This window comes from Coffea arabica, chromosome 10c (assembly GCF_036785885.1).
Source record: "Coffea arabica cultivar ET-39 chromosome 10c, Coffea Arabica ET-39 HiFi, whole genome shotgun sequence".
NCBI classification, from domain to species: Eukaryota; Viridiplantae; Streptophyta; class Magnoliopsida; order Gentianales; family Rubiaceae; genus Coffea; species Coffea arabica.
Window position 1 is genome coordinate 41711427 of NC_092329.1, and position 19255 is coordinate 41730681.

At 36.1% G+C, this 19255-nt stretch overlaps 1 protein-coding gene across 1 annotated transcript; it reads right to left on the reverse strand.

Annotated features, from left to right (window-relative positions):
• Positions 1-14444: 14444 nt before the first annotated feature.
• Positions 14445-15092, reverse strand: LOC113713426 (protein DMP2-like). Its single transcript, XM_027237150.2, has one exon. It carries the CDS (start codon positions 15090-15092, stop codon positions 14445-14447), a length of 648 nt encoding a protein of 215 aa, XP_027092951.2.
• Between the last annotated feature and the right edge of the window lie 4163 nt (positions 15093-19255).

Genomic DNA, 19255 nt, shown 5'->3' on the forward strand with positions numbered 1-19255 from the left:
TGACTCGTTATCGAGTCTCATTGCATTTGTTGCGTGATTCTAGGGCGTGACGGTAGCTCACGACGTCTTGGTGACCGTGGTGTATGAAACACCATTTTCTTACTTGGTGAGTATACTACTCACTTACTTGTTATAATGTGGCTTTGTGCTATGTGTATTTGATGCCTTGAAGGCTTACTTGGTTATTGGAAATGATTGAGGTGAGGGTGTACTTGATCGCCCTCACCCCTTGTGATTTTATTCATGGCTATTGACTGTTTTACTGAAATACTGCACTGGATATATGAGATACTGCATTCCATTCATGGAAACTGATTTGATGTCGTTGGACGAGTATCCAATGGCTTTACTGTATTTATGAGCTCAACCCCGTATGGTAGTTAATTGGATCGAGCCAGCGAGAGCTTGGTCGTGAAAATTATCATGCCACGGGGACTGTACTGGGGAACCTTGTGGTAATGAGACCCTTGATTCCGGTAAACTCGAGTATTACCAAAAGCTACTGAAATGGAGTGCGGGCCCGGTTGGGGTATGTTAGGTGGAAGGATTGGAAGTAAAGGGTGGTCTACGGTTTGGTACTTTTAACATTGACGGAGAGTCAATGAGGTTGGATCAAGATTGCAAGCATGGAAATGGGCTCTTGAGAGCCGACCGTATCCTTTTACCGTTTTGCTTCATTGCTCATTTGTGCACTTTAAATGAAAGTTCATTCTTATATGACTTTGATTGCTTATTGGGTGGTATACCACTGGGCTTTAGCTCATTCCGTGTTATTTGTTTTCCTTACAGGGTGATAATTACTTTTGAGAATGGGTTGGATAGTCAATTGCCGAATTGAGCATGTAAATGTCTTTTGTATTGCTCTTGAAGTGAAACCCTAATGTATAACGGGTTCATTTCCTTTTGATAGGCAAATCGAATGTGTACTTCCTTAGTGAATGGTTTTGGCTTGCCGTTGTGGCTTGTAAATGGCTAATGTTATGTTGTATATGTTTTTCGATGCTTGGTTGGGTTTCGGACGGGTCGGTGACTATTCATGGCCGACTCTGGAGTTCGTTTCTTTTATTTTGGGATATTTTGCCCTTTTGCCTTGTTGCGCGCGTTACAAGTTTCAAACGTGATAGATCGCTTTATACTGCACCGTTAGTCCTGGCGAGAGTTGGGCAGGCAGTCCGCTAACCTCTTTGGTTCGCCTTAGGGGAAGGTGGGGCTGTCACAAGTGGTATCAGAGCCTAGGCTTCAGATCTCTGTAGTGTATCCTAAGTTTGAAGTTTAGGATGCCTGACTGTGAGATTAATTTGAATATTATGTGAACGAGGAGCTATTGTATCCTAGTGGGACAAAGAAATTGATTGTTTGAAAATTCCTTATTTGGGACTTGTAGGAAAAAATTGAGGAATTAGATGACTAGTGAAAGATTGGACGAATTTGAATTCTATTATGTTTGTAAGTGTGGAAGGAATTGAGGTGATTCCTAGTACTGGCCATGGCCATGGATAAAAGGTGAGATGTGATAGTCAAGTTTTATGTGTAATGATTTTGAACTGAGATAAAAGGTACCAAAGGAGTAAAATGCATTTTCCGCCCACATACCTTCTAAAGAAATTATGCTTTGGAATTTTAAAGAAAAACTAGGAGGTACTAGTTTTATTTGCAAGCGATGATTGGAAATAAGATATATACATTTTAAGTATGTATAATTTGCCGATTTTAGTCAAAATGTGAATTTGACTTGAAGTTCAAAGTTGAAAATTTGTGAATAACTGATGAGTTGTTGAATTTTGTATATGATGGGTGGTTAAGGTTAAAAGTTTATAAACTAAGTTTTTCCCTTGATTGTATCTTTTCGCACTTGAATTTTTCTATGCTTTACATGAAAACAAATATATCTTGAGTTTTCGAAAGGATGGTGAGCTATTGTAATTATAATGAAAATCCTGAACTTGATAAGTTTCGGATTACTTTATATACTTTACTTATGGTTTCAAATTCTTGACTTTCTAGAAGGGTAAGCTTATCTTTAAGTGTACGGACTGAGGGACTTTGAGATATAGAATGATTGTATTCAAGAGTACGAAGTTAGTGAGCCTATTTGACTTGGTTTCCATTTGACATGTAAGTTAGCAAGTTGTATTTGTTTCTTGGATTTGAACTTGGAGCTTGAAACTTTAATTACAAAACCCTAAGACTGGTTGATTTTGGAGATGATGGTGTTCTGACTGGTGGCTTGTTTATTAAAGATTTTGAACTTCGAATGGATAATCTTGGTTCCAGCTTGTGTTATGGATTGATTGGATTTTTGGTTTAGCTATAGCCCTAGGAAGAGTGGTGCACGCTGTGAGGCCTTTTGTATCCTGCTTGTATATATTACTATATTTTGTGGCACTTAATTGCCTATATGCAATATATAACGTATTGGCCTTATTTTGTGACTTTTAATCCGTGCTATAATTTTTGATACCTGTAAAGAATCATGTCCTGCTTATAAACATTTGTGGACTTTGTATATGCATTAAGCTCTTTATGCCTAATGATGCTTTTCTTATGTTTTTCCTGTGCTTATAGACTTCTATTAAGTAGAGCAGCAGGAATGAGAAAAGGGGACCGTGGCCGAGGGCTTAGACAATCCTGTACTTGTGAGACAAATTGATGGACAGTTTCATATAATTTAATGGGTCCCCAGTGCTGAATATGAATTGAGAATAAACCAGAAGGTTAGATTTACCAAGGGATAATGGTTTAACCTAGTCGGGACCTTGGTAAGATTTTCTTGTGCTCAACATATATTACGATTGGTTCTGTGACCATATTTCTATCTTAGGAAGTTTGAACTCCGAAAGTATTTCGTTGGTTTGGTGAGAAACCTTGAACTACCTGAAATCGATTAGACTGAGCTTACTTGAGATTTGAACCTGTTTAGGCTAGTGTGGCCTTACATACCTAATGTGGACTTGAATTTGTGACTGCTTAAGAATGTGAATTGCTGGACAGAGGCTAGACCAGTGTGTTCTTACTCGTACTCATGATCCTTGAAGTTGAACTTGAACTTGCACTTGAACTTGAACTTATGCTCTTATTCGTGCACATGCACCGTGAACCTGAAGTATTTGGCTCTGCTTTGACCCTACTCTTGAACTTATTCGTACTGGTGTGATTGTAAACCGGCTACTACTCTTCGGTGACGGTTGAACTGAACCTCTCTGGCGAGGCATGCCTGTTGTGTTGTCCAGCACCGCCTGGGACAAATACTTGAACTGAGGCTTTTGGTGAAGTATAGCCGTTGAGCTAGCTTGTTGTGTTGTCCAGCACCACCAGGGCCGACTTACTGAACTGAAATTCTTTGGTGAAGCGTAGCCGTTGTGCTAGCTTGTTGTGTTGTCCAGCACCACCAATGATGAATTTTCGATCTAAAGCTTTGCTATATCCTGAATTTCTTTCAAATACCTGGGACTTTACGTCCGACTTCAAGCCTTTTGCCTGTTTTATCTGGTTACGCGTTTAACTCCCTATTGGATCATGACTATTTGATAAGTTGGATTGGCATGATATTTAGTACTTGAATATGATAAGTGATTATTTGATAAGCCATGCTTTACTGGATCATGGAAATACGATAAATGAGATTAGAATGATTCTTAGTATTTGACTGACTTTGAGGAAACTTATGGAACCGGGTGAATACAAGTTGGATTAGATTGAATTCTAATGCTTGATTGGTTTCTGAGCGATATCTTGACCGGATGTATATGCGTTGAAATTTCGAGGACGAAATTCTTTTAAGGGGGAGAGAGTGTGAGAACCCGTAAAACCCTAATATTTTTCCTAGGGTTTATGTCGCCTTAATTGCATGTTTTCTGCATTTTCTGGCTTAGAAATAATTTCCTGGTGAATTTTATGAGCAATTATAGTTTTAAGATGATTTTTCTAGCATTGGAGAAATTTTAGGAAGTTAAGAGTAAATAGTGGACGTGGGACCCACTAGTGCGAAAAGTTCGGAAAAATTCGGCCAATTAGGTTAAATTCCGATACTGTGTAAAATTTATCGGGTGTTAAGAGATAAGTAGGGTGTGTGAAGTGATTGATGTGAGAGAGGAAAGAAAGATAAGAATGCATTTATGAAGGTGACAAGTGTCACCTTCTTATTGGATGCCTTTTAAGAATTACTATTCACAATTTTGACTTTTTTGACCAAAGGTTAAATATCCAAAAATTGCACAAAATTCACCATTTTTCTCTCCTTGTTGGCCGGCCACCTTGAGCAAGAAAGGAAGGAGATTTCTTCAATTTTCAAGCTTCTACTTGGTGCAAATCAACCAAAAACATTTGCTTCCATCCATTTCACTCCATAAAATTCTTCCTTCTAGAGCTAGTAAGTTGTTTGGTGAACTTTGTTTGAAGGATTAAGGTGCCCAACATCTTCTTCTCTCTTGGTTCTTGGTAAGTGAAGCTTGAAACACCCTACTACACCTAATGATGCTTATGTTGTGCTTATTAGTGATAAGAGTGCTAAAATTTCTGGTTTTTATCTTGGTTTGAATTGTTTTGGTGAAGTTTTTATTTTATTGGGATTTTTTCTGGTTTAATATGATCTTGATGTTGGGGGCTTGTATGATGATTTGCAATGGACTAAAATGGCTCTAGTGGATGTGAAATGTGGTTAAATACAATCAATTTTGGATTTGGTGTGAAATTTGAAAAGTTAGGGTTCTTGAACCCCAATTCTGTCCGGTTTTAGATCACTGGGTTAGAGGCCGAATTAGACTTTGCTCAAAACATGAAAGTTGTAGGTATTGATGTGTTTGAGGTGCCTGTAAAATTTCAGGTCATTTGGATGAGTGTAGAGTGAGTTATGCCGTTTTTACTGTAGCTGTTCTGCTTTGATCAGAATGCGAAAACTGCGATAGTAATTGGACATTTTGACTGGAATTGGTTTGGATTTTGAAGTTGGTGTCTTCTGATGAAATGTAGTTGGATGCCTTAGCTAACTTATGCCTTTGGAATTTCGGCATTTGGACTTGTATGGACTGAGATATACCGATTACAGTTTTTTGTGTTTTACGAACCTGTTTTAGGAATTCTGGGTTAGTATTTGGCATTTTCGACCTAGTTAAGCTAGGAACTGGATTGAGTGACCTTCTACATTGTTGTAGCCCTGTTTCATAGCTTCGAAACGGTGGGTCTTACACCCCCATCCGATAACCGTAGAGAATTTTACACCATTACCGCATAATAAGGGCAAAACAGTTTTCTATTTGGGGCCAAGGCTAAGGCCATTTTCTAATTTCTGGTTTGCTATTATGCTCATTTATGCATATGAAACCCTATTGGGGTTGTGTTTAGCATTGCTATATGACTCGTTATCGAGTCTCATTGCATTTGTTGCGTGATTCTAGGGCGTGACGGTAGCTCACGACGTCTTGGTGACCGTGGTGTATGAAACACCATTTTCTTACTTGGTGAGTATACTACTCACTTACTTGTTATAATGTGGCTTTGTGCTATGTGTATTTGATGCCTTGAAGGCTTACTTGGTTATTGGAAATGATTGAGGTGAGGGTGTACTTGATCGCCCTCACCCCTTGTGATTTTATTCATGGCTATTGACTGTTTTACTGAAATACTGCACTGGATATATGAGATACTGCATTCCATTCATGGAAACTGATTTGATGTCGTTGGACGAGTATCCAATGGCTTTACTGCATTTATGAGCTCAACCCCGTATGGTAGTTAATTGGATCGAGCCAGCGAGAGCTTGGTCGTGAAAATTATCATGCCACGGGGACTGTACTGGGGAACCTTGTGGTAATGAGATCCTTGATTCCGGTAAACTCGAGTATTACCAAAAGCTACTGAAATGGAGTGCGGGCCCGGTTGGGGTATGTTAGGTGGAAGGATTGGAAGTAAAGGGTGGTCTACGGTTTGGTACTTTTAACATTGACGGAGAGTCAATGAGGTTGGATCAAGATTGCAAGCGTGGAAATGGGCTCTTGAGAGCCGACCGTATCCTTTTACCGTTTTGCTTCATTGCTCATTTGTGCACTTTAAATGAAAGTTCATTCTTATATGACTTTGATTGCTTATTGGGTGGTATACCACTGGGCTTTAGCTCATTCCGTGTTATTTGTTTTCCTTACAGGGTGATAATTACTTTTGAGAATGGGTTGGATAGTCAATTGCCGAATTGAGCATGTAAATGTCTTTTGTATTGCTCTTGAAGTGAAACCCTAATGTATAACGGGTTCATTTCCTTTTGATAGGCAAATCGAATGTGTACTTCCTTAGTGAATGGTTTTGGCTTGCCGTTGTGGCTTGTAAATGGCTAATGTTATGTTGTATATGTTTTTCGATGCTTGGTTGGGTTTCGGACGGGTCGGTTACTATTCATGGCCGACTCTGGAGTTCGTTTCTTTTATTTTGGGATATTTTGCCCTTTTGCCTTGTTGCGCGCGTTACAAGTTTCAAACGTGATAGATCGCTTTATACTGCACCGTTAGTCCTGGCGAGAGCTGGGCAGGCAGTCCGCTAACCTCTTTGGTTCACCTTAGGGGAAGGTGGGGCTGTCACAGTCCGCTTCTGGCTCAAGTCAATCGGAAACGAAAGGCAGGGCCCAGTTCAGCCAAAAGGCTTACATCATGCACAACTAATATATTAATCCTTAAATCATTTAAAATTTCATGTTTCATTTAGGTCGAGCGCGATAAAGCACACGCTCTCCTAGAAAATTCGTTTTAAAAATCCTTTAAAGCACTTAACACATTATCAAACAATAACAACAAGTCATGAAGACAAGGAGAATATAACAACCAACGAACACTCACCTATGTACGCAAAACAACGTGCAAAATATCCTTCCGGATATTATCCTCAGTCACCGAGAAAACCTAAGATTAAACGAGAAAAAATATTACAGCTCATCTAGCGCAAACAATTAGGTGAAATCAAAGAAACTCGACAAATGATAAATGGAACGTATAAAAAGACTTTAAAGTAAAACGAGAACATTTGGACCCGTGGACAAAAATAACTAGGGTTTCATAGTCCAAACGTAAAACCCAACTCAAAAGGGTTATAAAATTTTTCAATGGAAACACTTGAACCAAAAGCAAGTCGGAATCCAGCTAGATAGGCTAAGAAATATGTTTTCGGGATCATTTATATGGTTCAAAATCATCTCATATTCAAATAGATATTATAGACTAAATGTCTTAATGAACTTCATGTAAAAGGGAGGACAAAATACCCAAGAAAATCCTAAACCACTCCCTTTTATTTGGGTAAGAGTAAGTAAACATTTGGAATTATCAATTGAAGAAGGATCATGTTTTAAGATGGAAAAACGGTCATAGTATTTGCCAAACGAAAATATACAAGTTCAAGTAAAAACTTAGCCCTCCAGCGAAAATTTGGGCAGCATGCCCTTTGTATTTACCTATTTTTCCAGCCATTTATCGCTTCATTGTTTTACTCAATCAATTCCAAAGTCACACACAATATCATCTCATTTCAATAGCCATTCCATAGGCTCAAAGTCATATAAGTACAAAATCAAGCTAACGACATGTGCGGAAATGAAGTTTAGCAAAAGGACAGATTTGACGTGGTTTTGCATAATGGACACAACTGATGCTACGCTTGTCATATTGAGGTGTAATTTATACGGTTTTGAAGCTAAGACAAAGAGTTATAACTTTGATGAAGGCTACTTAGTCCAGTTCTCACCCTAACTAGGTCAAATTTATCAAAACAACTCCAGATTTTCCAGTTCGAAGCTCACTGTGAAATTCAACTAGCAGTCCTGATTCATTCACTCATATCTCAGTACACACAACTCCAATTCAGGTAATTCCAAAGCTATTTGAAAGCTAAGATACAAGGCTATCATTCTTAAGAGACATCAACAACCAATTCGATAATATTCCTGGTCAAATTAACCACTTACATAAGCTGATTATCAGTTTCGGACAGAAACAAGGTAGCAGGGGTATTTCGGTCTTTTCATAGGCTACGTTGCTCCGATTGAGCTGAAATTTTACAAGAAACTATAAAATATCATTTTATACAACTTTCATTTTTTGTACAAGAGCTGATTCGGCCTCCATCATGGCCTAACAGGTCCAGGCAGAACAGGGTAAACATGAAACCCTAAACTGGAATTCATGCATTCAAGTGCTAATCTTCCACAAAACAACATCTAAAGCAACTAAAAACCACTAATAAGCAATTAATTGAAGTAAAGAGGATGTTCTTGGCAAAATACCTTAAAACCACAAGAAAGGTAGGAGCTTAATCTTTCCTCCTCCAAAACAACTCCAGCAACACCTTTAACCTTCCCTAATGATCACTTGTATGGTGTGGTTTGTGATTTGGTTGGTTGAAACTCAAGATTTGAGCAAATTTGGAAGCTAGAAATTGAAGAGCTCTTTCTTGTTTTCCTCCTCAAGAGGTTCGGCCAAGACACAAGAAAAATGAGAGAAAATTGAGTCAAAATTGATTTTAGGAAAGTTAAGAAGGTCTTGGTCAAATCCAACATCCAATGGGTTTGTGACACTTGGCACCTTGCTTGCTTAAACTTATCTCTTTGTCTCTCTAATACTAATCCATATAGGTAACTTCTAATTATCTCTTAACACCTTGTAAAATAATATCACTTAACCAAACTTCAACAAGTTGTCAAAAAAATATCGCATTTACCGCACTAGCGGGTCCCACGTCCATAATACACTTCAAACTCAACGTACACTAACTCATACTATGAAGATGATTTTAAAACTGTATTTACTTGTAAAAATGCATAGAAAATTCAATATTTCCAAGGAAAGTATAAAAGATAATCAAAGAAATAAAATAATGCTGAGAAAATGTGAAAATTTTTGGGTCCTCCCACAAGAACTCAGGAAATTCAAGAATTTATCCAAAATTCAAGAGTTTGCAAATGTTTTTTCCAAGAAGCAACAAAGTCAGCCATGAATTCACTAAAACTAGGAAAATAGCCACCAAAACTAATGACCAGGTTTGTTTGTTTGTTTTTTGATTCTAAAACGATTCCAAGACTCACAAAACAAGACAACAAGACACCATCAAGATCAAGAACCACGATGCAAACAAGAATGACAATTCAGGTAGCCAAGAAATCACGCAAAACAACAAGCAAAGAATACGGAAAACAAAGAAAAAAAATAAGAACCCTAGCGACTCAATTTTTTTTTGACACAAGAGTCTGAATTGGAAAACAAGAAAAATCTGATTCAAACACAAAAGAAAAAAAGGGATATAACCTAGTAGTTGTCAACTAACTCTGATACCAGATGATACGTACCCCGTCGAAGACGAAGCCCCAGACCTAGACGATTAATACCGATGGTTTAGCAGCGAAAAACTTGACCCTAATTAACTCTAGAAGTCACGAACAATATTGATATGATCTCAACCCGTAACTAATTGAATTAATGAACCAAAGTTGTAAGGTAGAGGAACGCCACAATCAAGGTGGATACTTGATTGATAAGTTCAATTGAATACTCCCAAGAACTCTCAAGTATTCAAGAAAGGTTCTCTTGGAGAGAGAAAGTGAATAAATTCACACAATTTCTGTAAAATTTTCATTAACTAAAAACATTGGAAAGGACTAGGCTATTTATGACCTTACAATGACTCAAACCCTAATGCTATTTGGACTTGGTAACCCTTAACTAAGAAGGCAGATTTCGTCCCTCAACAAGAGGACTAAGTTGGCCATTTTTAACACCTAATTTAACTAACTAAATGACTAACCAATCAACTAGAATCTTGGCCTTCATGAAGTCGAAGCAAAGCAAAATGCAGCTCAAGGTGCCGGCCTAGCGGCTTCCTCACTAGTGGATCTATGACCATCACCACTAACTCTAGGAGTAGGGCGAGGCTAAGGAGTGATACCTAAATAATCCTCCATTCGATGCATCCTAACATCATCTAGGCGAGCATCAATGCAATCAAGTCGCTAAATGACTTGAGTCAGATGGCAGCCTAGAATATCGAAGAGCCGCTGCCAATTGGAACGCTGCGAAGGTGGAGGAGGTGGCAGCGGTGGGGCAGAAGTAGACAGCCCGGTAGAAGTAGAAGGACCGGCTGAGGTAGAGGGACCGGCTTCACCATGCTCTGTGTGACCAGCTTGTCTTGATCGATCTCTCCCTGGGCGAGGTAAATTGTCCGTTGGAATGCCCATGCTAGTAAGAGTAGAAATACATAACTCGGCCATAGGTCTCACTAGAGCTCGTGGGATACCCTTCAAATTGACGCCTTCCCGTACGAAAATCAAGGATAGGGACGTGAAAACCCCAATCGATAGGAAGTCGTACTTCGTCGGACAGCCGTCCTTATGTTGCTAATTATGATATTCGACAGTGGAATACGAGTATAAGGAGACTCCCGGTTATCGAACATGTGATCCAAGAAGTATCGCTATGTTGAACCTCTTCTTGGGAATCACATTGTGAGCCATGACGTAAATAATGAGGTGGTGTCGGCAGTTGAATATTCACGCAAGGATGGCCTCTTTCCTTGGTGAACGAAATGGTTGGTATTGTAGACCAAACCTTGTCATGGCATGTGAAGGATCCCAATGCTTGTTGGGCGAAGTAAATCCCTTCTTCAAATCAATGATCGGGCCTTGATTATTACACTCCAAAATTCGAGCAATTGTGGCTCTAGCGATGGTCAACCTTCTCCCTCAAACAAAGGATCTAATCTCTTCACCACTATGGCCCTTTTTGTTGTCGATATTGGCATAGAACTCTCGAACCAAATCTGGGTATATGTGCTGAGAGAGTGTGAGAATAGGTGCCCAACCTAGTAGCTGAAAAGCCTCCGTAATTTAGTAGATGGCATCAATGTCCGGAGCTATGTGCATCTCGTATATAAACTCCATGTCCTCACTCTCCTCGAACCAATCTTGATTATCCTTAGAAGTGAATTGTTCAACATCATAGTTCGGAGGAGGTGGTCGCCTAGATGTGCCTCATCGCGATCTCCTTTGTTGAGGCACCAGAGATGGTGTCCTCTCAACTTCCTCTTCACTAGAAGATTCACGAATAATAGCTCGTGCTCTTCTTACCATGGTGCCTAAAAATAGAAAAATCATTAACTCTTATACACCTTTCTAAAATTTATCGCACACTCACATTATACAAGAATTAAATCCTATAAAATGCCTAATAGAAGAATCCTTCCATTTATAGTAACCGTAGGCCTTTCATAAAATTATCATTCATGTATACGGATTAAAATTGGCACCGAAATCCACAAATACACAGCTCCATATTATAAATAATTAACTAAATAATCAATAATGCCTAGTATTATAATAAAAGAAACATGTCATTAAAATTGCCAAAAATTTCCAAATTCACTAATCGATTAAAATAGGCAACAAATATCTCCCAATTAATGAAATTAGCAATAATCAATTTTATAGCAATCATTAATTAGCAACAATAATCCACAATTAGCTACAAACGTGATTAAGCAAAAATTATCCCAAAAAAAATCACAAAATTCATCAAAATTACCCTCTATACACAATGCACATGCTAAAACATCATCAACTAATCATTTTGAATCATAATCATCCATTAAAAAGGGCTCTACAACAATCCAAGCTAATTTTCTTATTTTGTCCAAATATAGCAATTTATAAATTTAAACAACCAATAATCCATTAATTTGCTACATTTGAACATGTAAACAAACAACCTTAATAAGCATAATGGAGGCCACAAATATCGACAAATATCATCAAAAAACCGAAATTAAAAGATGTCAGAAAGCTCAGGAAATTGAAAAATATCAACTTCTAAAATACGAAAATTTGATGAAGAAATTTACCTCAATCACATAGAAGGATGTTTGGTGATGTAATGATGCAAAAAGTCCTATGAAATACCCTCTAATTGACCTCCAATTGATGAATTTTAGAGCCAAGAACCCTAGCCTTCAATATCCTTAAAATCGAATTTGAGATGTTTTTGTTGGATTTTAATCGATTAAAAAGGGTCTATGAAGGTTAAATGATGTTGGTTTGATGATTTCTTGCAAGGAAATGGAGTAAAAGAGTGAATTTGTTAAGTGTGTGTAGAAAACACAGGTGAAGAGAGGAAGAAGAAGAGAAAATATGCCCTGCGTTTTCTATGTGTAAAAGAAGAGGACCGAAAACGCAGGGAGAAAACGCGGGGAAGGCCGCGTTTTCTATTCAGTAATTGCAAAATCGAAAATGCGGGGATAGAAAACGCGAGCTGCGTTTTCCATTTTTGATCTAGGCTATAGACGCAAAGAAAAACGAGAGAGATGTCGCGTTTCATGCCGCATTTTCTAAGAAATGTTTGCTGATCATATAAAACGCGACCAGAAAACGCATGGAGAACCCGCGTTTTCATGGGTGTGTTTTGGATGTCTGCAAGTTCTCAAAATCGCGCTCATGACCCCAATTTTCCAAAACACATCTTAGATCATTCCTTTGTCTAAATAAACAATTCACGCATATGTAAAATGATCTAAACATGTATTCTAAACCTCTTTAATGCATCAAAAATCACAATTACTCAATTTGAGGTGTTGAGATTATTGATCAAATTTCGCCGTTTTCTCGTAATGTGGTCACCTTTGCTTCTATTTCCAAAACCTACAAATGAAAAACAACAAAACAACTTAAACACTTGATTTAACTCTAAAATCATACAAAATTAACATGAATAACAAAAACATTGGGTTGCCTCCCAACAAGCACTTTTGTTTATAGTCATTGGCTCGACTATTAAACCTCATTTCTCAAGGAGGCTTAGTTAATTAATAATCCACCATTTTAGGTCGTGGTCATTAAAAGGTGACTTAACAACTAGAGCCACGTATTCTAATGATATGAGAGGTGGAAGTAGCTTACCTAACTCAAGTGCGTCGTAGATATTATCTTGTATGTGTGTCACTTGAGTACTCACCAAAGGAACGTCCACATGACCTTCTTGGGCTATAATGACTTTGGAACCTACATTATTAACACAATCCTCAAGAGGAATTATATATGAATCATTTATGTTTGTCTATTGAGGTTCAAACTTCATTCCAAACTCATTCCACATTGAAGATAGCAAAAAATGTCGATTTCCAAAGAGTAGATTCCCCCCTCCCTTAGGAGTAGAAGTAGGTTAGGCTAGATTAGATATGCGGTTACGGAAAAAAAAATAATTTAATTAATAAAAGAGTTATGTACCAAGCATATACACGTACAGTGAACAATAAACAGCAAACAAAAATAATTTTGAAACTTTTGATGAAACGAGCTGCTAGGTCAAATAGTATTACATAAAAAATTGGGTAAGCCTTAATTTAAAAGCCATGTATCGAAAATCGAAACAGAATCATAAGAGGCGCCAGTATGTCTAAATATTATAGTTTGGGGGGCCCAAAGTACACATGTGTAATAAGTTAGGGTACAAGGTAAAATTTGACCTGCCAATTAACAAATTGCCTGATGCACGCGCATGATAACTCCGTTTGTCATCTTAATACTATTACCAATTGGACTAAAACGGGAAGGATACGATAGCTTAAGGTATGGTATACTCAAAATTGAATTCAACGTGCAAAGTGGAAATTGGTATAAGCTAGGGGTGTAATAAGAGATTAGTTCAAGCAGGATGCTTTCTAGCAAATTATTGTTGAGAAATTTAAGGCAACGAAAACAATGAAGTTAAATTCCTATATCTGGGCATGTCAGTATGTCGAGATTACTCAGACCTAATCTAAATCCATCGTGTTTTTCTTAAGTTTGGGTCTAAATTTTCAAAATTTTTAAATTAAAACTCTATCCAAATCTAGACCCTGTGAAATGAATTATTCATCTATATAGGGTCGAGTTTTATATAATTCGACCTATCCAAATCCTACTTAGACCACATGTATAATTCAAAAAAGGTGATGTTTGAAGACATGTAAATTTAAGTTACGTTTTAAATGCTTAATATATATTAAAATTTCAAATAAATAGAATTATTTGATAATCTTTCATCAGTTAATAGTTTTGCAAACAACATTTTCTAGTGTTGATTTTGTAATTTGAAAATGGTAATTGTATTATATTTCTTTTATATTTGTATTTTATATTTTTTTATTTTTCTGAATTTAATTTCTGAATTTTTAATTTTTGATTACCCATGGACATCTATTTGGTACCCTGGCTTCTCTTTTTTTTTTTTTTCCATACCCATGAAGATTTCGACCTAGATCTGGGCATTAATAAATTTAGTGAATCTGGGCTTGATCAAATTAATCCAATTCAAACCCAATCCATTCACATATCCACCTATATGGTGTTTTCAACGTTTTGCGAAGTGATTTTACTCTCCAGACGTAACGTGATCAATGAAATATGTGCCAGTATCTCTGATAGAAAGAAGTAATTGATGAAATGTGTGTCAATATCTTTGATAAAGTGCATCACTCTGCAGCAAGAAAGGATAACCAATTCCTCTCCTCCTAGAAGGAAACATTACGAAAAGGAAACTTACCACAAATCCTACCACAAGAGGCACAGAATTGGTAACCTTTCTTGGAACAACCAAATGATAACAATCCAATACATCAGAATGTGATGTTGCAAAAGTCAAAAACGCAATCAAAGAAAGTGATGCATGGAACATATCACTACATCTTAGCCTATAATCCGAAGGCACGCATGGCTTCGTTTTTCCACCATTAAAAGTCCATATCCCCTTGATCGTTGCAACGCCGTAATGCAGCCTCCCGGTGGCAGTACGAAAGCTGTCGGTGAATGAAAAGAATACACAGGAAGCAGCCAAGAAAGCCAAGAAGGAGCCCATCAACCATCTCTCAAGGGACTTGCACTTACCATCGTTGGTTACAAGGGGAGCAAAAATTGTGAATGCAAGAATGGTTGCTGTGGGTAACAGAACATTGAGGCGAGCTGTACCGCTTAAAATGGTATTGAGGATGTAGATAAAGTTGGAATCAGCCACATCTTCATCTACTATGGTTCTGAGGTTCTTAATCTCGTCTTCTTGATCGACATTTTCGATTAAATTTTGTTGGAGTGAGTTATTCATTGTGCCAAATTCGAGGGCGATAATTGGTATTATAACTCATGGAGTGGATTTTGGAGATGTCATATATGAAGATTTTTGAATGATTCCCGCGAGAGATGTAGGGGAAAAGCAATCCCGTTTCCTCTCTTTCTCATGCATGCAGTCCGGGAATCCTTTTCTTTTGACGGAAGGTATATATTCTTTGGACCGATGGAGGGTTTCCATCCTGTTATTACCGTCTGAATTTTAAAAAATTGCGAGGAGGTAATGTAGAAAAGTTCTATGCTAGAATTCGACCGGAGCATGATCAATTATTGGTTCAAATTGTTAAATTGTCATGATCGTATGTAGGAAAACTTAACCATTAAGAAACAACAACTTACGCACACAATCAACAGGATGAAAAATAAATGCATATTCCATTTTGATTTATGTGCATATCTTTATAATTCATTTTTTTTTATTTCAAAAGTGGAAGAAATATATAAGATTTTTATTAAGAAGAAATGTTTGCATGGAGAAAAATATTTACAATTGATTGTGCATTTTTTTATGTCATATCGTATACACAACTATTAAAAATTTCGCCAAAGCGTAGCAACAGCAACAGGCACAACCTAGGAAAAGCAATAGGAGGTCTCCCCCTTCCCCCACCATTCCTTTTCCCAAGAACCCTTCAGCAATAGAATAGGACTATAAGCATGTAGAACAAATTTTTCTGACAAATTGTGCATCCTGTACACATAGTCAGGTGCCAAACCAACATAATGTTACCATAGTACAACTTATGTTTTCGCTAACTTAAAATGTTATCTCATAGTCAAAATACTCAGTTTTCTCAACCCTTTATTTTAAATTGCATGGAAGAGAATTTTAATCGGTCCAATTTTGAGAAGAATCCACTTGTTCATGAATAGTCCAATCTTGTAATCTAAAACTGTGATATCAATTGTTAGGGAGAAACGTTTCGTGAGAATTCACTAAAGAGTCTAATATGTAAGTCAGGAATCTATCACAGTTAAAAAACCTTAAACTATTAGGTTTCGAACTCTTACTTTTATATTAAGTGCTCTTTCTCCATCTTCCGAACTAATTTGGACATAATCTTTACTCATAAAACCTAACATTTGCGATAGGCATTAGGTTATGATTCAATGATCTCGATTCAACGGCTTTTGCTTAAGGAATCTCAAAGAAAGTGCTGCTTTAGGGGTGGGGGGACGAATGTAATTTGCTTCAAAGTTTATTCAAGATAAACAAAAGAGATAATTGCAGTTTTTGTTATTAATATTTGGCCTATATGATAAATTAATTCCTAATGTTTTTACCAAAACAAATATTTGGTTATCAAAGTTTCAAATTTTAGTCACATTTAGGACAAGACAGAAATTCAATAATGACTAACAGTCAAAATCAAATTACTATTAATCAACATATTTGACTTTATACTTCTAGTCCCCAATGTTTGAAGTTTTAATTAATATGTTCTCTTAGGTTTTTAATAGTTACGATTAGTGTGTTAAGATGAAATGAAATGTAAATTAATCAATTGTATAACACATGTACTCCTAAATCCATTCAAATTTTCATTAAAAAATACTTCATACAAGCACAACAACTTTTTTTAACCTAATGTGCATCTCTTTTTTGTGTAAGTTACAATTGGATAAAAATAAGTAATATATAAAATAAAAATTAGCAGAAGAAAAGGAGAAAACATTATACTTTTAATATATAACTTTATTAATTATTTCTAAGCAAATTCTTACATGACTAGTGAATGTAGACTTCAAATGGTTGTAGTTATTAATTATTGTGGTTATAAAAATTAGTGAATGCAATGTAAGTATATAAAGTGCTTTTAGGAATTTTTTGAAAACATAAAACTTCCTTATGTTTTTTGGTTGACTTTTCTACTTATTAAAATCAAACATCGCAATAGTAGAGTTTTAGATATTTATTTTGTTATTTATGTCCTTCATAATTTTATTGAATTCTACAAATTATCAACTTTATCTCAAACTCAATTGATAACCTATTGCAATAGAAAAATAGACAATCATTTAATTTACATTGAGCATATGCTCCTCATATTTTAAAGTGATATCTAAAGGTATAATTGTCAATACAAGTGAAAAAATGATAGGCCTCATTATTAATTAATTATAACTATTGCAAAATGATAAATACATATATTACTAAATTTGAGACCAGCTATGCAAAAGAGAAGAAACTTATGAGAAATTAGTTGGATGAATAAATGAAAAAAAGAAAAATAAGTTTAATTAGCTTTGCATGTTTTTAACACAATTTTGATCTAATTCACATTTGTTTTCATCCTAAAACCTAGAATAACATTATTTAAACATTAGGGACTTAAAATTTAAGGTCAAGATCGTTGACTAATGGCAATTTGAATTTGAGAATTAATAATTGTTAAATTTCTGTGAAATATCCTAAGTGTGCATAAAATTTGAAAATTTAAGTATTCAATTTGTTTTAATTAAAATATTAGAGACTAGTTTTGCACTAGGCTAAACATTGGGAACTAAAACTGCAATTGTTCCCAAATCTATTGCCTATATATAAAAGGGGTAGTTGATGTTAGGAATACTTAGTATGTTTGGATGAGATGATTTGAGAAAAAATAATTTACTTCATAAATTTTAATTACCTTTTTATCTTTTCAATCAACTTTTTATCTCACATACATCACATTACAAAAAGTGCTAAGGTAATTATCTCAAATAAATCATCCAAATAAACTCCTATCCAAACAAACTCACTGTCTTTTGTCCCCTGCAAACACCCTGAGTGGATGGACAATTTTGTAAATTTCATTGTATTTATGTTTGGTCGAGCTGAATTTCCATTGTGAGCATGTGGGATAGAGTATGATCCAGTTCATTTTTATAACTATATTACCCTTACAAGTCTAATATAATCTTTTTGTTTTTTGTATTATATGTAGTGATTGGGATTGTATTTTAGTATTTTGGTATTTTGGAAATTGTATACCAATTTGGATCTTAGCCTTTACTCAGTTACGTGTTGTTCAACTCCTTATCCCACAATCGAGCGGTGCTTCTTTTAAGTTTCGCCTTGATATTGTAATCCTTCGTTTTCCCACGTACAAAATATTCTGGTGTCCTACGATTGGTCCCTACTCCCTATTGACACGTTTAGTAGGTGTCCGTTTTAGTCATCTCATACTTTTTGTTGGGACTGCTGGGCTTTGCTGGAGCTGAACCATGCTCACCACGTCCAATATTTTCAGAACCGGACCGGACTAGCCAGTTCAACTAGTTGGACCGCGAACCGGACATGTCAACGGTCCGGTCTAGTGCTAAATCCGGAAGTTCATGGGAAACCGTTGAAAACTGGACGAACCATTTGAACCGTTAAAAACTGTTCGAACCATAAACTGACGGTTTTTTTAATTCCTCAACAAAATATCGATAATGGTGTAGCTCCGATTCAAACTTGAGCCTCTAAGTTTACATATGACAATCTTACCGCTAGACCATAGTTGAGTTTGTTGACAATTCAACTTGACTAAAAAATATATTAAAACATCAAGTACAGAAAAAGCAAAGTGTATCAATGCAGATGAACTTTTCTAAATTTTCTTTCCATCATTTTCTTTCTCGGTTTCATCAGGCGGCGCTCTCTAGTTCTTCTCTTGATTTTTTTTCAATTTTTTCTTCTTAACCATTTTAAACCCAAATATCCACAACAAGATTTCTCAAGTCTTCACCATTATTATCAGGTTATCATCTTTAGCAGATTATAAACAAGTTGGAAATTTCAACTTTTCTTGTTTTTCATCATTTTGGTAAGTTTAATATTTCTCTTTTCAAGCTTTTTTTCTATATTGTTATCTTTAGTTAATTTTTTTGCATTTTCTTCTTCCCCCCCAATTTTCATCTGTTTCCCTAATTTTTGTTTTATTTTTATTTGATTAATTAAGGATGAAATTTTTGCAAAAGTAGCGCACCTTCGTGTAGGAATTGGGTAGGACTTACGAATAATAATATTAGGCTGGTAAAAAATATGGTAGTTGGAACATAATCGAAGCTATTGATCATTGAATTTAAAATAATTAATTGTATAGGATCATTGAATTTAATATAACATGTTAATTAGTGATGTTTAGTAGCAATTAATTTTTAATGTGTTTAGCT